The 22,988-nt window shown below is 37.7% G+C and overlaps 1 protein-coding gene across 3 annotated transcripts in view; it reads left to right on the top strand.

Annotated features, from left to right (window-relative positions):
- Window positions 1–22,988, top strand: part of gabrb3 (gamma-aminobutyric acid type A receptor subunit beta3) — a 485,579-nt gene that overhangs the window by 158,721 nt on the left and 303,870 nt on the right. For 2 of the 3 annotated variants that reach the window (XM_039744693.1, XM_039744694.1), the window contains 2 exons: window positions 14,387–14,478; window positions 14,676–14,743. In XM_039744693.1, coding sequence (XP_039600627.1) covers window positions 14,387–14,478; window positions 14,676–14,743 — 160 coding nt within the window. Of the gene's footprint in view, window positions 1–13,402; window positions 14,297–14,386; window positions 14,479–14,675; window positions 14,744–22,988 lie in introns of those variants that run through there. The other variant, XM_039744695.1, reaches the window with a different exon arrangement.

Below are 22,988 nucleotides of genomic sequence, written 5' to 3'. Positions count from 1 at the left end.
TTAGGTATTCTGTAAAAAAAAAAAATACTAAGAACAGATGCACTAACTTCATACACTTCATAATGCCAATAACCATGTAACCATAAGAAGTTAATATCAGTAGGATAAGCAGATCCCAAGTGTTATGACTGGGTTTGATCATTGTCAGTCATTTCACTTAATCATCATAAAGTAAATACATCAATGAGAAAAATATATCATATGAATATTAAAAACAATGATAGTGGTGACTGCCAAAAATGGCCAATTAGGCTGATTTTAGTAGCACCTGAGATTAAAACTACTGCCAAAGCATTTTGAATTGGCTGAAAGTAACTGGAAACATTTCAAAAAGCACAATGTTTACCCCTGGGAAACTAGTAGCATATAAGAGTTGTAGACATGAAGCGATATGTTTAATAAATCATCTCCACTAGCTTACAAATAGAAGTAAAAGTTTGAATTTTAAATGTTACATTACAATTATGGATGTACATTGGATAGCTCTGCTACTACGCAAATCTAGTTCCATGTCCACTTGTTGTCTATGTGAGTTTAAACATTCTCACTGTGTTTGTGTGTATTTTCCATCTACATCCTTAAAAATATGTACTTTAGGTAAATTGCAATTTCAAATTGGTCTTGTATGTCTTGTACTGTGCAGTTTTCAAGTCCCACAAGTTGCAACAACCAAGAAAGCCCTGGAATCTTTTTTGGTGTTGGGTATCTCACCGCATAACTACATCAGTATACAATGCCTCCATGGGCTCCAAGCACTTAGTAGACACTCTTGGGCAGGGTTTCCAAAGCATCATCACAGCTTCATATTCTAAACATGCTACACTTGTGCCATGCAGTGACCATTTAATACCATCTAACAAGTTAGAGAGCAATATCAAACTTTGTGACTATCTTCCAGTATACCACCCTTAAAAATGCAAGCTGGCAAAATATTTTCTAGCAAGTGACCATATAGGTCAATAGGTGATATGCCACCTATTGGTGAAGAGGTATTCTGGCCTCCTGTCAAACCTAAAATTACCTCACTTTCTCTCAGGTACACTCTAAATGAATTAAGTGTGAGGCATCCACTACAGTTGCAGTGAGACATATACGTACAAAGTCAAGAAAACAAAATCCAGTATTTCCAAAAATGTAAAACCTTCCTGCATATCTGGGCTTACCTCAGTGGATTTTGAACTTGGCAGATTCAGTTAAGCCGCCGCAATACCAAACGATACCACTTCTTTATCACCTTCCATTTCTCTCCCTCTCTCTCTCTCTTCTTTCTCCCACCTTTTGATTTTCATTCCAATTTCTTCAAACTCTGTACTCAAAAATATTTCAGCCTCAGAATCAAACTTGGATCAGTAGTGGTTCTACATTTACTTCAAGTACCTTAGTATACAGCTCTGTGTAGTTGCAACAGTTGTCTCTGCACACCAGAGCCCTCAGTAACCCAAAGCAAGATCCCAGGCCAATTGATTTAGTAAATATACAGCCAAGTCCCATACATTCTCTTATGGGAACATTTATCCTGCAGTGGCAAGGATATCTTGTCAACCCTGGTGATTCCTGTCCTAACGCTCTGTTTGGTGAGATGCCCAGGTATCCATGCCTAATGCTGGATTACTTACTCCCTGGCATCCTGAGATAGCCCAGTATGATGGCTATGCTGCATAGAAGGTGGTGCTGTGTGAGAGAAAGCTCAGCTGACATCACCAAGAAATACTCTTCTTTCAGTGCTTTTAGTTATTCACTATACACCTGAAGATAAGCTCTCTCTTAATGTTCACAGTGTTGAAGGAGCTGCTTCTGAGAGCCTTAGTAATCCAAAGGTTCCAAGTTCGCTACTGACCACTGGCAGTTTCCACAGTGCAAAATGTGCGACCTGTGATGGATCGCAGTGTGAGTCCAAGACAAGACACTTGATATTAAAGGCTGAAATTGCACTGTGAATGAGTGGAGTGTAATGGTATTGCACAGAGGGTGTGGCCTAAGTGAGAATGAGCTCAGTTGACATACTAGGAAGCGTTCCACTTGCAGTGCTTACAGGCAGTCCCTGGGCACCATAGTGAAGAAGGAGCTGCTGCTTAGGGCATTTGTTAGCAAGACATTGCAGGTTCATAGCGGCCAACTGGCAGTCACTGCAGTGGAAAATGTGAGAACTGGCATGGATTGTTCTGTGATTCGACAGCAAAACACCTGGCTACAGTTCTCACAATGTCATACTTATTTTCTTGTGTTAGGCACGGCACGCATAAATGGTGTGCCTCCCCCAAGCAGGAGCTGCATTCCTGCACTGCCATACAAACAACCTTTCCCGCTGCAGGCATGGTTCTCTCTTTTTCCTTGAAACTGCCTGTAAGACTCTCATAACACACATAACATATTTTATAACCATATACGTAAACATATTTTCTTTTTGTATTACATAATACATGCGTCTGTAAATTATAATACTGTGTGTGTTAAAGCATGTTCATTACCCATCATGACATTAAACATTTTTATTCCAAGGACCGAATTTGACAGTCAGTCAGTGTATGTTTTTCATAGACTTTGCTTTAATAGACAGATTTTATTAAACCACAAATTATTCTACATGTTGTAAAATTGTATCAAATTATAATAATAGTTTTACTATTTCATGTTCTGTTACGTATAAATTAAGTACTTTGGTAACGTACTGGTTTTGATTCTCTAAATCTGCGTCCAGTGCTGGTGCTAGGTTATTTTGCACCCTAGGCCAAGCTTATTAGTGTGCCAACCGACTGTTTAGTAGTTAACCTGTGTGGCTGAGTCCCCCCACCCCACATATGATCTGAACGCCTTAATGATGGCCCCGACCCTGTCTGCACGTAATGATGAGAGAAGGCAAGAAAGACAGGCTGCAGTGCCACTTCACAGAGTTGCCCACTGCCTTACTAACATTAAAGTTCTCCCTCATCTGCATATATTAAATTGATCTTTCTGCAACTATCTTGAAATATATATACTGTATCTTGTATCAGTGATTTAAGAAATCATATAATATGGGAAAGAAATAGCATGCCTATATGTTTATTGGGCATTAGAAATCTGCTATTTGCATGAATGTTTGATACTCTGAGGAACTCTTTCATTCTAATAATGTAATAGATTCTTAATACAGGAAGAAAAAATTACTCTGGCTAGCGCTGATTGGATTCAATCATGTAGTTACAGGTTACTCACTGATGCTGGTTATAACAGAGTATGTGGTACAGGGAGGGATATCCCAGCAAAACAGAAGTTTCAGATCAATATAAATTATACAAAACTCTGCTAGTAAAATCAAGATGACTAGTGCTGAGAGAGTGTAATCAGAATATAAGTTTAATATGTCACAGTGCTCTGTGCAAATATTTTAAATCTGCTTTTTCTTTTCTTCTCACATGTACAGCTAACACAAAGCCAGATTTAGTACAGGGGCCCAGCATTTAGAACTGCTAGGCAAGCATTAGAAGACAAGACAGGGACAACTGCAAAATGGACATTGTACTATTTCTGTGCGTCAGAGTCAGCATGACATTGGATCTTCTTTTCCTTGTTTGGAATGGCATGATTTACTCTATACATCGGGATCCCAGTACCCGAAAGGTCTTGTCACGGCTTCCTCGTCTGTTATGCCGTGTAAACCGTCATTAAAGAAAGCTGTTATTTCTCCTATGTGATTTCTTACCGTTGTATCATTAAGGGGAGGGTATCGCCTTTTAATATCATACCTATATAGTTTCAGGTTATATAACATGCCACAATTACAAAAGAACTTATTCCAACAAGGGAGCCTGCGCCCTGTACTGGATACAGATGGCTCATAAAAACCTGAGTAGGGGAGGGGACATTAAAGCTAGTTGAAAGCTAGGTACAGAAGCCAAATTGCACCCTCAGTTATTTAAGGTATTTTTTTTATTAATAGGCCCAAGGACTACTGATAAGTACAGTTTGGGTATTTTAAATGTTTTTGTTTTTTATGTGTTTGCAATAAGTCCTGTGTATGCTGTCTGTGTTAAGTAACATACTGTAAATTGAAATTTAGGTTAGAAGTAGACTCCTGAAAAAGGATATGTAGGTGTGTGCATAAGGAAGTCCCATACCCCAGATTGATTATGTCACTGCAGCAAGCATTATCAGGACATGTTATGGCTCTCACAACTCTGTATTAGATTAAGCAGATTAAATAATGGATGGATAAAATTCATTTTGTATGCTGGTTACAGACATTATGAGGCCTACAGGAAACACCCAGTTATTTTTTGTATGCCAAAGGACAGCAAATAAAGGCCATTGCTGGAGTGGAACAGATTTAGTTATAAAGCTGTGATGCACTAATATAATTCTGCAAATCTTATATATTGAGGATAGAGACAATTCCAAAGAGACTTGAACTAAAATAGACTAAGATAGCCCTCGGAAAAGCCTTGGCATGGTTGCTACTGTATCAGTATCATCACTCAGGAAATGTGGGAAAGCAATCAATGTTCTTAGATCCATTACCCAAGCTTCTGGCCGTAAATCATAAGATGCAATATTGCAGTTTTGTAAGAACCTACTGAAATACTGTGATGTGGTTTTACCAGTAGTTTATAGACTTTAGAGAAGTTTCCAGTGTGAGTAATAGCCCCTTTTTCAGCAATCAAAGGATGAACAGTTGAAACTGAACACATAGAGGATCTAATTAAAGATTGTAAATTGTCTTAGAGTAGGCAAATTTTTGAACTAATTATTATTTTACACTTTTCATCAAAGGTGTAACTAGAGGGCAGAACTTCAGAAGAGTACTGTCAGATTAGGAACAATGGGTGGGAGACACTTTCTCACACTCAGTAAATAATATACACAGAGCTCAGTGAGTCATGCTGTTTCTGTTCAGATGTTAGAATTCATAAAGAAGAAAGAGGCAAAAAATAGATTACAAAAAAACAAGTTTTAGCAAATAAACAAAATCTGACTGGCAAGTGGCCTTTTAACTATCCAAACATTTTACTAAATGCAGTGACACTGACAATAACAATATTTAGGAAGCAGCATATAATGTAACACCAATAAAAAAAAAAAAACAAGATACAATTAGATTCATCTATTGACTCTTCTGCAGAACCTACAACTGCATTAGCAACACGGATGACTTCTTTCTAAATCAAACGGATGCATTAATGATGCTAGAAAAGGTGTCATCAAAGCAGAAGTGATGGCAACTCAAGCAGAGACAATATGAAAGTTGTCTAGGTGCAGTAGTTCTGCATATTCTGAAGAAAGCAAGAGTTGAAATGTCATTCAGTTATCTCATATTTTATTTAGAGTTACTTGTTTGCTATTTGACCATTTAAATTATTTATATATAATATTAATATACTGCTTGTCTCTTTATCACTTAGCTGTTGAATATTGATTTTTCACTGAGCTGTACTGCACAGAGGAGAACAGGTGCCCATTGTGTAATATTGCTTCTGACAAAGAGAAATAACAAAAATTATTCTTGATGCTGTGATTTTGGGGTTTTGGAGTATGCCACTGAAGAACTTTAGCTTGATTATGCGTTTTTTGTTCTTATATTAATTTTTGCATCAGGAGTTTGTATTTTGTTTTAAGTCACAATCACCGTCATTTTTAAACAGCAGCAGCCATGTTGCTTTTGACCATGACATCCCATTGGTATCTCATGGTAATCAGAAGTGGCACATTATCCTTAGCATCCAGGTTTTTGGATTGTGAATTGAAAAAAAAAACTTTTTGCTTTAGCAAGAGTTGATATTGAGTTAGGGGATTATGACTTTGCAAGTTTCTCATATTTCTTTGATTTTTTGGTATTCATATTAGGCTTTGGGAGTGTAGTTTTAATTGATTTCCTTGCTTTTTACCACCTACAAATGCCTAACATAGTGTTTTATTTGTATTCTTCTGGTCCTTGTACTCTGTCACTCTGCCTCATTTTCACCTTGACAATAAGTTTAAGATGTGCATTGAATAATTGGAGAACTTGACACTTTATCAGATGGTATTTCTAGTTTGGCATTTTGGGTATAAACTGGTGAACAAAGATACCAGTCAGGAGAACCTCTGTTAAATAACTGTGCAGTATCCAGGTGCATTCAGTAACACATGAATGTTGTAACTGGTTAGACACTGCTTTACAACTTATTGCTGTAATTCAGAACAGAGTGCTTCTGGCATGTATCCATTCACCAAGCCTGCAAGCAATCAACTGTCCCTCTCTCCTGCTGCAAATGACAACAAGAATAGCTGAGCTATGAGTAAAAGTTACTTTTGAACATGGAAATAACTAAACAAAGACATATAATTGTTTTAGCAACTTAAATTTTAAAGGCAAAGACAAAATCAAAGTCAAAAGTAAAGGAACAGTCAAAATCAAAAGTATTCCCTGAATTATTTGTAGCTTGATCAAGAACTAGTTTCCCAGATGTTTTTCTTCTAATTGCTGAAAGTGAGTGGACACATTTTGTAGTATAATTGCCATGATGTTATGGGTCGTGCTGGGTGCCTAGTAATAATCAAGCATCACAATGATGAGATAAACAAAATGACAACACCCATAAAATCTAGATATACAAAATAGCATACACACAAAATGCTAATCAGATCATGTCAATGATAAAAGTAGAAAATAGCTGAAAATATTTTGTGCTGTGCAACACTCAAATATTAACAATGGTTACTGACTGTGGCCTGCAGGAGATGCACCAGCTCCCCAAACCTGACACAGGCAGACACAGGCACAAGCCTCTGCAATACATAAGGCTTCTATTTCAGTGGGAAATGTTTTTCACTTGTTTCCCACCAACACCAAGCAGAGTCAACACAAAACACAGTTGAGCACAATTCTTGTATCTCTGTTTCATTTTTTCTCTTCTTCTGCCTCCACTCCTCCTCCAGCAAGCTTTTTCCTCCACCTTCCAACTCTGGCTCCCTGAGTAGTGGCAGGCAGCTCCTTTTAAGTAATCCCTGAAAATAATACCAGTGTCCCAAAGGCTTGACCTGGGAACACTTCTGGGTAAGACTGGAGGCCCATGAAGTTGGGCTGCCCAGTCCCTGCAGCACCCCCTGCTAGTATCCATGGCATCCAACAGGGCTGAGTCACAGATCTCCAATTCCTATGATGCCCCGTGGAAAACTGTGGCTCTGCCACAACCCAGGGGGAATAATGTCCTATGCACGCTTTCTCCCATGGTCCTTCCAATACGAATGTGTCCCAGGCATGTAAGGGCCCTGGCCATCCCTCATATGACATGTTCATACAGTATGGTAAAGGTAACTTGGTATAACCAACACCGCACAGCATTTATCTACACACATTTTGATCAGCTAGCATTTACATTATGATCTCAAAGGCAATTTTTCTTTGTTGTGCTCTTTTTAATGAAAAAATAATTAGTTTTAAAGCATGCTGGTATTTGCTGGAAAGAAAAAAGTAACCCTTCTTCTGAGAATGGAATGAGGTTTATTTCTCAGCACTTACAGACAGATGGAAATATTTCCAGCAGAATATAAGAATAAAGGGCTCAATTTAAACTTCATTTTGGTGCTGAAGGCTACATGAAATAGATGTCTACACAGAATGGTATTTTTTTTTCTTGCATCTTCAGTACCTCATAAAAGATGAATAAGCCACTCTATTAAATGAAGTAAGAGCATACTAACTGGTGGTAAGAATGCTTAAGTATTTCTAGATGAGAAGCTTCTAAACATGCTAACCTGACTATTTCTATGTCAGCTCAGATCAGGCAATCATGCAGAATATGGGAAAGCCATTATTTATGTTTATGGTTTGGGTGATTGCATATGTTTTTCACGATAATCTACTTTATGTGACAGTGATATTTTTGTGCTCTTAATTACTCAAATGATTATAACATCTTATATTAGAAGGTCTGGCTTTCCATTATCTAATCTGAGTTGTTTAATGATTTAAGAGATAAATAATGAAGAAATTCCTAGCAAACATAGCAAAAGTAGAACTGAAAGTGTGCCTCATTTTTAATACTAACAGTTCAGTTAGCAAAAGATTATTGTTTAAGATTATTATTATTATTATTATTGTACATTTGGCTGATAGCTTTATCCTTGGTTATTTACGAGAGTAGGACACACTATTTGTGTTAACATACGCTTATTTATGTTAAAATGGTATTATAATAAGTGAAGTACACGTCAGTCAGACATACAATGCTAGATCTTATTTAGATCAAATAGAAACAAATGAAGAACAGACAGCTTAAACAATTTCTTCAGGGTCACACATTGACTCAGAGGCAGAGTTTGAATTAGCTACCTCGTGTGTTGAAGCCCTGTGCCCTAAACACTACACCACACTGTCTACCTAAAATGCTAGTGAACTACTGTAAAAATTGCAAAAACTGCAAATTTTCAGTACTAAATATTCTTATAATTAAAGAAGCTTTCCTTGATTCTGCAGATGTTATTCTCTCCCTCCATCTCTTCTGCACGTGGGACTCAGAACAGGAACTGTAAATAAAAATTTGCATTCAAATTAAGGGTATATTTTTTGTTTTTGTTTAATTTTAAATTGCTTTGAGGTTGTACAAGTGCCTTGCAAAAGTATTCAGTCCCCTGATCAATTCTTGAATTTTACAGAATAAATTATACCCAAAAATTTTGCTCTGAATGTTTTTTTTTATTTTAAAGCATCCAGTGTCAAATTCGTTTTTTATTGTGACATTCATTTAAAATACTCAGAAGAAAAAATGGAAACATGCTGACTGCTTAAAAGCTGTGTCACATGACGTGTCTTTTCTAATGATTTTATATTGTAGCCTTCATTTGCATAACTTTAGCAAGTTGGAGGCAATCCACTGCATGCTCCCGTGACTTATGTCATGTAATGTGACATGCCCAGTGACAAAGTCCAACTAGTCCATGACTTGCCCCAACAATTTTGTCCTAAGTTGTAGGAGTGGACTCTGTGCACATTAGAGCTGACCACCAATGAAACCTTATCTGGAAGTACAATTCATATAATGCAGCGAGTAAGGTTACATGGGTGTTCGTGACCAGTAAAACAGAAGAGAAGCTCATCTGTCTGATGTCTGATTTTTTTATGTAACACAACAGAATGGAAAAAGGAAAAACAAGGACTGAGACTGTAGCTGAACTAGCCATACCTGTTAACTTTTCATACAGTGCCAGCTTCATCAAGCCACATATTATTGACTGTCACAAAATGGGGAAAGCATGACAGCACTAGAAGGTCAGCTTTCACTTGGTATCATAAACACGCCCACCACTACAAGTTGAGTACCATGACATAAGCTTAAGTATTCGATTCCAATGCTGTGGCAGATCTAGGTAAACGAAGGTGAAAAATATTTCGCTAACAGGGACACAACAGCCTTACAATTGATCTCCACCAGTAAATCATTAAAGTAATACAGGTAGTCATACTTACTGCATAGAATCCCCCAAAGGTATAGAATCATAGTGAATCTAAAGAACAACTATAAAATGAAGACTAAAAAAACATCCATCCATCCATTTTCTAACCCGCTGAATCCGAATACAGGGTCACAGGAGCCAATCCCAGGGCAGGAACCAATCCCGGGCAGGGTGCCAACCCACCGCAGGACACACACAAAGTACACACTAGGGCCAATTTAGAATCACCAATCCACCTAACCTGCATGTCTTTGGATTGTGGGAGGAAACCTACGCAGACACGGGGAGAACATGCAAACTCCACGCAGGGAGGACCCGGGACGCGAACCCAGGTCTCCTAACTGCAAGGCAGCAGCGCTACCACTGCACCATCGTGCCACCCGGTGCATAAAATACACTGCACAAACACCAAAGAAACTGGAGATAAAATATTTCACAAGCATACATTAGCTGAAGAGTAGAAAGAAATATCCAATTGTATGGAGGTCCCAGGGGCACTATTGGTCAGGAAGTATAAGTCACATGTAGTACTGCAGTAAAGGTTGCCTAAGAAAAGGTTGTCACTCGTAGCTTTCAGTGCAAACAAGAAGGAGAACTGTGAGGAAAGCCACATTGAAGCCCACAAGCACCTTGAAGGAGCTGCAGAGTTCAATATTTGAGACTGGAGTAAGGGTGTACCTGTCAGCCATTTCAAGAGCTCTAGCCTGCGTTAGGGGCTGGAAGAGTAGAATTCATTATTCAAAAAGAATAATGTGAAATCTTGTCTGTAGTTTTCCAAAAGAGATGAGAGTGATCCAGTTGTGAAACAGGAAAAGGATTGTGGTCAGATGAGATGCAGATACAGTATAGGCTTTTGGGGAAAATTCAAAAACAAACCTGTATTTGTAGCACAATTAGTACTGGTAGCATTATTCAATTGGGCTGTTTTTCATCAGTAGATTTAAAGAAAGGGAAGGATGGATGAAAATAATGCAATCAAATACAACGAGAGGACCTGTTTTTAGCTTCCTGAAATACTAGAACTTGGATGAAAGTCCACCCTTTATCAGGGCAGTGATCCCAAACAGAAAGTCAGAAGTGAGTGACTGAAGCTCTTAAAATTGAATGTCCTTATGTGGACCAGTCAAGGTCTTTATAGGGTGGTCCAGATCTAATTATGCAATTTTTATTATGCTATAACTTATTACATAGAGAGTTTATTACATAGAGAATTCACAAAAAATTCCTTTTGTTGTCGATAGATGGCAGCACCTGCCCTGCTTTCCAAAATGGCGGGGAGACAGTTGTCAGTCGAACAGCGGGTGTGATGTGTTCACCTTTTAATAATTGCAGAATTAGATCTGGACCACCCTGTATTAAAGACCAATTGAGAAACTGGCATTTTTTGAGAATCATAATACACCTCATCATCTGACAAAAGGCCATGTCACATTAGACATTTCCAGCAATTTTCATTTGTAGCCTTCATGTATAATCTTAGTGTGTCACAGGCAGTCAGTAGCACAGTCCTGTGCAGGTCAGTGGTGTAATGTGACATACCTAGTGACTCACATCAACTACTGCACTACTCACCCTAACAAAATCAATTTTGTCTTTAGTCGTAGAAGTAAACTATGTGTGCATGAGATCTGATAACCAATGAATGCCCATCTGGAAGTACAATGTATATAAGGCAGTGATGTAGAATAAGGAACAAGGGCGTTTTGGACCTCACAAACAGAAGAAAAGCTTATTTGTTTGATGTCTTGTTTTTTACATACAATGACAGAATGAAAAAAAGAAATGTAAGGGCAAAAGATTGCAGTTGATTTCACTATACCTGTTAACTTTTCATACAGTGCCAGCTCCGTTAGGCAGCACATAATTGGCTGTCACAAAAAAGGGACAAGTATTACGGCACTGGAAGTCTAGCACACACTTACTAAGTTGGACATACCAAGACTTTTTCGGTTGTGTAAATTGAAACGGTTGGCGATTTGATCAGCAGCTGCAGTTGACAAGTCCTATGAGTAGAATTTGTGTGATCTGTCTGAAAAAATCAGTCTAAATCAAAACATCACTCACAAACAGTATGTCAATACTTTAGCCAAAAGACTTACAGTTGTTAATGCTGAAAAGTTGGCTCTATTTAATAGTAAAATGTGTAAATAGTATTTCCTTATTTCTCATCCTAAGATTTTTTTTTTTTTGTTTGTTTTAACATAATCAGATGTCACATTAAAAATACTACTTTTGTGTTTGATGAAATTGAGATAAAAATATCATTGATTAACAAAAGTGTAAGATTTGTTGTTTGGTAAAATTAAAGAGTCAGGCAAAGGGTCTGAATGTTTTAGTAAGGCATTTTATAGTTGTTGTAACCCAGTAGCACAGCAGGCCATATTTCCATCTCACATTCATTCTAACCTTGGTTTGCTTCCTGACTAGAGGTTTTCTGAAAGGCAGTTGTGTGTTCTTCTGGTGCATGACATCTTTGGTTTCCTTCCAAATTTCAAAACACACAGTTCTGCTGAATGGTGATTCCATTCTGTACCCTATATGTGAGTGTGCATGTATGAGAGTACCCTGTTATATATCTGTAGGCATTCCTTCCAAGATTATCAATTCCTATTGACGTTAGAGTAAACTTTGGCTATATGAGATCTGGTTCTCCAGATGGAGTGAGGTGGCTGCTTTTATACAGCTCAATGACTGCTCCAGGTGGCACATCAGCATTACCTAGAATCATTTCCAGATGTGGTGGAAGTCCAATGTAGGGCTCTGCAGCTTCCCATGGCGGCCCAAACGGAACCCAACAGGGCTGTCCCAAATTCTAACTCCCTGTGTGTCATGTGGGAATCCATGGTGCCAAAGCTGCCCAGGAGGGCTGCCCTCTAGTGTCCCAGGGAAGGCAGTGCCTTGTGGATGCTCATTCCTGCGGGCCTTCCATCTAGCTGATGTTCTGGCTGGGTAATGGCTGTGGATGCCTGTCTCAATCAATATATATTGTATATATAAAGGGATGTCAGACTAGAAGAATTCTCTTAAAGGATGTGGTATGAGAAACATCCATCCAAGGGCAATGTGGATAAACAGGTGCTCGTGAAGGTGAGGGGGCAATAAGTCCATAAATTACAGAAGAGAATTATGTGGAAGATCCAGGCCAAGGGAGGTATTACAGAAAACAAACAAAAATGCCAGCTCAATTCCTTCATGCCACTAGATGGTACTGAGGAGACCGTGCATAAACATAAATACTGTTATTTACACTATAAGGTGATGACCTGTGTTTATAAGGCTATCAAATTCTTGAAACATATGGGGCTTAGGAGTGTAGAAAATACATAAGAGTGCATTGAAGGAAAAAGACTTTAAATGACGCTCCAGGTCCTAAAATGGATCTCATTATTGTCTCAGGAATTAAGCACAGGACAAGGTGTAAATGGTTGCCTGTTCCTTGAGTTACTGGGTAGAATGGGTGTTATAAGAACTGTGGGGTGGGTAAAATTTTCATATTTTTTGGTTTATTTTAAATTTGTTTTTACACCCTGTTACAATTTGTCATTAGTATTTTAATGAATAACAACACTTGCAAGCACATTTGATCAGTTTGTTTTAAGTCACGCTTGCCCTCAGATATGCGCAGTACATAGGTAGACAGATAGATTGGTGAGCTGCCTGTCAGAATTAAGAACTTACTTTGCCACATGAAACAGTTAAATACATGCACATTTTTTCCTCTAATAATGGTTTGTCTCTAGAATACAGTCCACAATAGAAAAACGTATCCCAATAAAAATGAAAATAAAAATATATAAATATTATATAAGATGCTCGTCATGTCTCTACAAGTTGTCAAACAAAAATGTTATTTAATCCTTCATTCATTATACCTCAGAGAAATGTATTAAATGTAAATGAATGCGATCTACATGGGAGTGGGTGAGGGGGGCACAACCAGTAAATCACTGTTCAGCGCTATAATTAGTGCAAAGTGAGAAGCAGTTTTATCCGCTTCTTTTTTATCATCACTGCCGGCATTTTCTTTCTAAGTGATACGTGACACATCTGAAATCAATTAATACTGGGCTATGCCAGGCAGCAAACTATTTAAGTACATCGCTAACAAGATTTTTCGCGTGTTTCTGTAAGGAGCCTGGAGGCTGAGTGTCCTACGTACCGTACCGAGCCTCTCCAATCACGTGGTCGCTAGTGAATCTCAGATGCCTGGCATGTCTCTATCGACAAACTCAAGTCAGCGTGGCTGTAGATGGGCCACATTTTAGTGACCGTTCTGGGCAACTCCAAATAAACATTTTTTTGGACAGAACTGTGAATCAGTTTGCAGCTAACGGTATGGAATTACAGAAGACAGGAGGTGTTGATTCTAGATGATGTCTATGGCGTGAACGTAATCTTGTTAGGATCGACGTGCGTGTCTTTCTTAAAAGGGGGGTTCAATTTTAATCTATGAAAGCGGAAAAAAAGCTGAGGCAGAAATGGAGTAAATACCTTTCTTAAAATTCAGCCACCAGAGACCCCGCTGTTATGGCAGGCAAAGTCTAGGTCAAAATGCATCATTTCTCCCGAGTGCTTTTTAATTTCATCTGTAACATACGAGGAGTATTGGGCTCAACGGATTGTTACAGAAGCATCACGCTGAGACCTACAAGTGATTACTTTGCAACAATGACTGCTTCGCGAAACCTCTGTTAATGGAATACAAGAATCTACTCAATCGACTGGATTGCTTCAGTAGTGGGTTGTATCCCTGCTAACACGCTGCCTAAAAACGCGATTTAAAGAAGATAAAAAAACATTGAGGAATGTGGGGCTTTCAGAAAAGGCGACTGTTTGGTGTTTTTTCAGCGCCAGTAATAGTTGCAGTGATGTGTTACGCACAGAGGTAGGGGGTTTAAGTTGATAATCACTGATTAAGTATTTTTTATGTGATTATTTGAACAGTATAAATAACAGCGTCATCTTGTCCTTCCAGCGCCAACGAACCGGGAAACATGTCTTTTGTAAAAGAGACTGTGGACAAACTGTTAAAAGGATACGACATTCGACTACGACCGGATTTCGGAGGTACTTTTATACTTCTTGTTTCTACTAAAGCTTCAAAGCTGAATTTCTCCCACTATGCCGCCCTTACCTTCTCCCCACCTCTTTTTCAAACCCCATCAAATTTATCGTAATATGACCTGAAAAATGTACTGTAGTTTCACTTTCAAGACACTTTACATTTTGTAGATAACAACTTATACATTTCTGTCCAACTGCAGGAGCTCCAGTAGCTGTTGGCATGAGCATAGACGTTGCCAGTATAGACATGGTTTCCGAAGTAAACATGGTAAGTGCTTGCGTCTCACCACGCGGGACAAGTATACAAACACACACGCGAAATACCGACCTGTGTGTGGTAAAGAAAAGTAATACTGAAAGATGGAGGTGCATCATAAATTGCTCCCGTGAAAAGAACTCTTCTCTGATTATAACTTATTAATTTGAATTTGATATCATATAGACTTTTTATGGTTGAAATATGTATTATACAGTATTGCGTAGGAGTGGTTATACTGATCGTTGTTTTGCGTGGTGTCTCAACCTTCCTTTGCCACAAGCCTGTTTCTCGTTAGTGTTTTGCAGTTTACATTGAACAATAAATGATGTGTGCGGCTAAGTGTGAAGAAAGGAATAATTAGATGTTCGGCATCTTATCTGTTATGTTTGTATTGATAGGAGTTGCGAACACCTAGTCTCAGCTACTCAGTAATGAGCTAAGCCAACCACGAATGCGTCTTCATTACAGAAAGCGTAACGAGAATACCAATAAACACTGCAAATGAAATCTGTAGATAGTTTTCTTGTATCAATTTGCTTTTCAACTTGTAGTTGAGAGTGTGAAATAATTAGACTTTCATATCGGGATATGCTGGGTTATAGTTTTGTGCATTTTATGAGACGGCTAATTACTTAAAGGTTGTGTTTCTGTAAGGAAGAACGAAGCTGAGGTGCGCGATTAGCAGGTAGCTGTCCGGAGAAAGAGAAGCTTAAAGTATATGGGGAGCTGTCCGGGGACCGCGGTGCTTAAATTGACTGCTGTTCTGTGCAGTGAAATCTTTCCAGTACTTGAGTTTTCTTCTGGGTCCTCGAGGAAGTCGGTATTGATACAGCCTCCAATAACTTTGTGTTTTTAAGGAAAATATGATTTTTTTTTTTTAATTTTTAAAATATTTTTATTATTGTAATTACATATTCATGATGGATTACTGTTTATGCTCATAACTTAGGAGTGTATATTTTATTGTAATTAAAATGTTAGTACTGTATATTACTATGGAATATATATGCACCAATTATTCTGCTGCAATGTGTAAGCATGTCAATTTATATTGTATTAAAGAGTATCAATAATAATGAACACCAAGGTTTTATACATACATAGATAGTGAGTAATACTGCTTTTTGTCATATCATCAAGACAGCCAATAGGATATGATCGCTAGCTAACAGTTTGTTAACACTATTAATTTAATACAGTTTACAATTTCTCTCCAGATAATTCTGAAATGTACTTTTCAGTACACAGAGTATTTTAATTGAAATGACTGATTTTTATTTCATTTAAATAAAGTTTATTTTACAAAGAAAGACATTACTGCTTGGACAACTCAGCAGTATCTTGGATAACTCTGGTATCTTTCACTTAGTGTATTCATATCCATAGTCATAATCATATTATTATTATTATTATTATTATTATTATTATTATTATTATTATTAGTTGCCTTTTTGGTCTGGAATATGTGTGGTCAGCTGAAACCATTGGTTGGCAGAACAGTTCAACAGTTCATAGGCAGAATTCTTAGGTATGCAATTCAAATTTCAGAAGCAAAAAAACATTCAGAGCTGGTAAAAGAGAAAATGTCTGATCTAAATGTGGAGGGTATCCTTATCTATCTCTCATCTAACAGATTCTGTATTTATAAATCTTTAATACATAAATACATCCAGAGTGAACTATATAGTTTAAATATAGATGTATACTTACGACAGGAAAGAATTTCTAGTTTTGAAATACTGTATTTCCCTCTTATAAAATCCATTTGTCTATTTAGATAATCTGTTTTTGTTTTAGTACTTGTTATTTATAAACATTAGAAGAGTTGGTCATTAACTCACTTAAGTAATTCCTTTACTCCACCAGTGCAGTAGTTTTTGTTTTGTTTTTTTCTCATGAGAAATATTAGCAATAAAGAAAGCAACTTTGCAATTTGTGTAATGTAAACATTTTGTCATTTTACAATTTTTAATCTTCATTAAGTATACATTTTGTTACAATTTATTTTATTTTAGTGCTGGGTGCAAAGTAAATACAAGCTCTGGATGGAGTAGTAATCCATTGCGAGGTATACTCATGTGAACACTCACTTACTCACAGGGGTTGAGTGAGGAGCTGACAGTTAAACTTACTGTATATATACATCTTTGGGATGTGTGACGATTACTAATGAATTATTTTTAGAAATAAGCTTTTAAAATCTTTAACTACAGAGCACCTCCCAGGAAGTAATTTGATACATTTTTAAAATCCGGGAAGAAGTTAGTAAGTATCAAAGAAAGTTTCAAATGTATTACCATCTGATTGAGGTATTAGTTATTTTAGAGGGTAATGGAAATTGACTTAAGCATTTTCATTCATTATATCTATTTAATAAAGGTTGTTACTGAAAAGGAAATTGATAATTCTCAAATTACATGTTTCATTTTAATGTGTAAATACATTGTGAATTATTAAAATGAAATTATTCTGCAGTGTTTACTTGGAACTGAACAAACATGGAATGCAATGTCTAGTAAAATGCTGAAACAGCCTGGCTGGCCTCAGCATGCATCTGCCTGTGTGCCTGTGTATGTGTGTAAATATATAAAAAACATGAAAGGCAGCTTGCTTAAAGCAAGTGTCTGCCTGTCAGCTACCCTTGAGTTCATGCAAATCAGGCACTAGGAATCATAGGTCTCTTGGGGATGGTTCCAGTTCTGTGGCCATCATTTCATTTTTGTCAGTGTAAACAAAGCTGAATCTTGCTGATGGGATCCTGAGACAGGGTGATAAACCTTGTATTCAGCATTAAAAATAAAGATTCATGATGCATATTGGCATTATTGTGCATCATGGAATACTGTTCTGTTTTATCTGTCTACCAACTAAAGTATACAGATTCATTTCATATTTAAAAAGTGAATATATTATATGAGACAAATTAAATGAACATATATGAATTTAATTTTCAGAATTATTTAGGCTGCCCATGACACAAAATATACATTGTGTGGCTGAGTTGGTGAGCTCTTGAAGCTGATCCATAATCCAAATAATGACAAAGAGGCCAAATTATAGAAGAGAATGGGATTTATTGTAAAACCAACACTAATAACAATAGGGAGTAGTGCAGGGTAATGGAGACTCATAACACACAAGTACATCACATCAAGCCTAAAAGCTTGTGTGTGAGCCCTACCTAATCAAAGGTTTAAGTGGTATTTTGAATTAGAGTTGAAGAGACCTGACTGGTTCATTATTAAATCCCCTCCTGCTCTCTCCTTGTCTATTGAGTATCTGTTCTGTATTATGAATACATGTAAAGTCAATGTGCTGTTTGAGTTTAGCAAGAGTAACAGATGAACAAGGAATTGACTGTTGGGAAAAGTCAGAAGAAATCATTGTGGACAGGGAATTGTTCAAGTACCAAATGTTATGATTAACATGGTTGTCTAGATCCAGACATTAGATGAAAATGTACTGTATAATTCAAAGATAAAGCAATGACCTTAACCAGACTAACATGCTTTTTCTTATCCAAAGTATTTCAGTTGTTCTTTTATTTTTATTTATTTGTTTCTTTTCTTGGACTATCCAAAAGTTTGGTTCTGAGTACTATGCGTCTTAATTACTACATGTAGATGAAGACATCACAATAGCAACATCTGTGATAAAGTGACCAGCAGTGGATATCATTCTATTAACATGGCTGTAGCCATTAACATGAATCCTAAAATGGTGGCACGAACAATCCCTTTAACTAAAAAATGTCTCCACAATAACCTCATTAAAATGATAAATTTTATTAAGATTAAGAAAAACCTGAACGAGTAATAAAAGTGATTATCAAAACAAATTCTGGAAGTACACAAAATAGGGTTCATACTACTCTAACCTTTAATTAACCTGCCTGCTGGATTCTTGCCCCTCACAATTGGCTCCAAAATCACTGGTCTGGAAAGCAGAAAGGGCTTTTAAACATTTGCCAGAAACCAGTTCCAGGGAAGGCCCATAGATTACTTTTGGAGTCATGAATTCCTGGGGCTGCCCACATAGCCTTGCAATCCACAGCAAAGCTTTATTAAACTGTTTGGCCAGTTCCGAGTAAATTGCCCATTAAAAGAAGGCTTAGTGGTGTCCCTAATGCCGTCTCTCGCAGTGGGGAGCTCTAGTTCTAATAAGTGTCCCCCTCTATAATTCATCCACCAAATGTCCCATAAACAATTAACTCTGGGGCACCATCCATTCCTATTGTTGGTTGTCTAGTGACACTGGTAGTAGTAATACTGTTAGTACACAAACTGAAGAGAGCATCCTTTTTTAAGTGTAGCTAATCTTCACAGAATTGTGTTTTGCCAAAAATAAAATCTGTCCAAGTGCAAGTCACAGAGAACCCTATAACAGTATGTTGGGATGTGCAGGTCTCACTTTAGCTAGAGCAATTTATCTCACTTTCATTATTAGAAAAACAATGAACACAAATAACATGAAAGAGCGGAAATGCTACTTGTCTGTGTAAACGAGTCTGTTTCTTTATGTGTACTTGATATGTAATTAGTAATTTGCAAAGTTTTGTATTTGCAGTTTACCTAGGACCCACTCATGCACATGCTAAAACAGTTTACAATCATCAGTGATCCTAACATAGTAGGTCTTTAGGATAGGAGAGAAAATCCAGATTACCTTTAAGGGGGTCTTGTGCAGACACAGGGAAAACATGCAAACATCACATTACCTAGGGTTTGGGATTTTAACCATGGGAATTAAATCTTTGAGGCAGTAGTGCTAACAACTGCACTATCACCACACTGCCCTTAAATTACATTACAATTGTGGAGAAATTTGTTTCTGTCTATTAGACTGAGACATTGTTATTACCAAATCTTTAAAAAGTTTTTTTTTGTTTGTTTTTTTTTTTGTTTTTGTAAAACACCATCTTCAAAATATAGGAAAGTATTAAAAGTAGTATGCATTTTAAATTTTGTTGGTGGTGCCATAATGTAGTGCATAATGAGGTGGAGGTGCTAAACTCTATTTGGTTGCAAATTGAATTTTAAGGTGGATGCATCATTCTGTGTTGAATTTATACATATTTATACATGTATGTTCTCTCCTGTTTGCATATCTTTCTCCATACAAACCTAGTACAGTGTGGTAAATTAGCATTTGTAAAACACCTTAGGGTAAGAATGTGTATTCTTTTTCCATTGTGTCCTTTAATTAACTAATGTCATTATTTGCTGCTAGTATGGCTTCAGTTCTCAATAACCTTAATCTGGAACTGTAATTAGATATTAATAAATGGAAAAGTAACACTTTCACTTCTCCTACTTCAATATTTTAGTTTATTTCTCACCTGGGATATTTCCTGTGAAATTACCAGAAACCTTTTAATGAGGGATTTTGTTAGTGTCATGGTGAAAAGAGAAGTAAATTTTTTTTTTCAAAAAATTTGGTAATAAAATGCTAAAATAGGATGCCTGAGAAGGGAAAAAGATTAAATTCAACCAAACATAAGTGCCTGCATAGACACAAATGAAGAGAGAAGTAGTATAACATTTGAAAAAGGAAGGCATTGTATTAAAAACATGTAATAACTTCTTTAACATCTTCCTGGACCAAGCTGTTGTTCCCACATGTTTTAAAGTCACAACCTGTTCCTAAGAAGCCCCTCCCATCTAGCTATAATGACTGTCGACCAGTAGGACTGACTTCCACCATCATGAAATGCTTTGAGCGGCTGGTTATGCAGAACATTAAGTCCATTCTTCCACCCTCCCATGACCCGTTTCAGTTTGCATATAGGTCAAAAAGGTCCATCGAGGATGCCATTTCTGCTGCTCTCCATCCAGCCCTCACCCACCTTGACTCAAAGAACTCCTATGTGCGAATGTTGTTCTTAGATTTTAGTTCAGCATTCAGCACAATCATTCCCCAGGAGCTAATACAAAGTCTCAGTCATCTGGGACTCAAGACCTCTCACTGCAATTGGGTATTGGACCTTCTTACAGGGAGGCCACCAAATGTGCGGGTCGGCAGTAACACCTCTAAGACGATCACATTGAGCACAGGGGCCCCACAAGGGTGTCTGCTCAGCTCGTTGCTCTTTACCCTGCAGACCCACGACTGTGAACCAATCTACAGTTCCAATCATATTGTCAAGTTTGCGGGCAATACAACTGTGGTCGGCCTCATCACCAACAATGACTAAGCCAACTACAGGAATGAGGTGAGCCAACTGGTCCAGTGGTATAAAGACAACAATGTCTTCCTGAATGTGGGAAAGACCATAGAGATTGTGGTCGATTTCAGGAGAGGTCATTCACATCACCCCCCACCGACCATCGACGGTGCAGCTGTAGAAAGGGTGAGTAGCACCAAGTTCCTGGGGGCGTACATCTCCGAGGACCTCTCCTGGTTAGATAACACCACATCACTGGCCAAGAAAGCTCATTCCCGCCTCTACTTTCTACGCAAACTGAGGAGAGCACAAGTTCCACCCCCAAATCATGTTCTGTTTCTACCGGGGCACAATCGAGAGCATCCTCACTAGCTGCATCTCTGTGTGGTATGGAAGCTGTACTGCCTCCTTTAGGAAGTCCCTGCAACGCATAGTGGATGCGGCCACTAAGATCATTTGTGCCCCACTACCCTCCCTCAAGGACCTTTTCCACACCTGTCTCACCTGTAGAGCCATCAGCATTGCTGGTGACTCCTCCCACCCCTTTCACTCCCTTTTTAGCCTCCTCCCCTCAGGGAAAAGGTACCGGAGCCTCCACAAGACTGTCTAACAGCTTCATCCACCAAGCTGTCAGGATGCTGAACTCTGTCCACTACCTTCCCCCACTTGCCCCCTACCCCTGGACCGTAACAAGAGTCTCTATCTACCAAGTACCCTACCTCAGCTGGTATTATATAAGGACTCAATATTACATCTGCTGCTAACTCTTTGTCTTTTTGTACATCTCATAAGCTACTCTTTAATGCACCTTCTCATTTTTTACTGTAATTGGCTTTTGCACTAATGACTATTGCACATTGTACACAGGTCTACTTTACAAGTTCAAATGTTGTTTATGTATATGTTATACTTTTATACTTTTTTTATATTTTATTGTACTATGAAGTTGAGAGAGAAACAGTATTTCGATTCTCCTGTATGTTCTGCACATATAGTGAATTGACAATAAAAGGCTATTTGATTTGATTTGATTTGATTTGCCTGTGGTTGAATAAAGTCTGATGCTATCACTAAATCTAACAGGGGGATGTATGTTGACCCTTGAGTGCAACTTTGTATTCCTGTGTTAAGTCTCAAAAATGCATCCTAAGTGAACTTCACTTATATAGTGCAAGTATGGTCACTAAATAAAATTTCCCAACAAGAAAAATATGAGTATGACATAACTTTTTGCCTTTCACTGCACAAACAGGGAAGCTGTGCTGAGTTTGGTAGTGATCAGTTCAAAGGTGTGAATTTTTATACTGGACAAACATGCATTTACCTTTATATGTTTGTTTTTCCTGTATATTTGGCCACTTTGTTCTTCGTTATAGTGCAAGCCACCACAGCCCATCATACAACAGCAGCCACTCACTCTAGTTAACAAATGTATTTTAAAATGGATGTGTTTTTATGTGTAGGCAGCATGGTGGTACAGTGGTAGAGATGTTGCATCACAATAAGGTGAATGGGAGTTACTCCTGGGGTATTCCACATTTGGAGATTGCATGTTCTCCCCATGTCTTTGGGTATTTCCTCTCATAGTTGAAAGACAAGTAGGTTGGGTGACTTGTTGTTGCTAATTTGGCCCATGTGTGTATTTGTTTATCCTGTAATGGGCTGGCACACTGTCTAGGTGTTTTTCCTGCCTTTCACCTTATAATTGCTGTGATGTGCTCCAGATATCCCATGGTCCTACCATGGATAAGGGGTTAGGAAGATGATGAAATTTGAAACTAAATAAATTTAAGTTATGAATCACTGTATGTACAGTCTTTTGTAATGATGTTATCTCCATTAAATATTTGTACTTTTTACATGAATGCTGCAATAAGTAATATTAAAAAATGTGTTTAAAAAAAAAGGCTTGGAGACCCATCACTTCTTCCTCATTTTTTTAGAAAGACACAATAGCTTTGTTGGCAGACACCCACACATGATTATTACGAGTATTTTTAGTGAGATGTGCAAATTGCCTTTCTCTCTTGGTCTCTGTCAGAGTCTGCCCTAAATTCCTCTTGGGTATTGAGACTGCTGTCTTTTGGGTTG

Source organism: Polypterus senegalus, chromosome 2 (assembly GCF_016835505.1).
Source record: "Polypterus senegalus isolate Bchr_013 chromosome 2, ASM1683550v1, whole genome shotgun sequence".
NCBI classification, from domain to species: Eukaryota; Metazoa; Chordata; class Cladistia; order Polypteriformes; family Polypteridae; genus Polypterus; species Polypterus senegalus.
The sequence above is the reverse complement of the archived record's forward strand: the minus strand, read 5'-3'. Positions and strand labels throughout refer to the sequence as shown.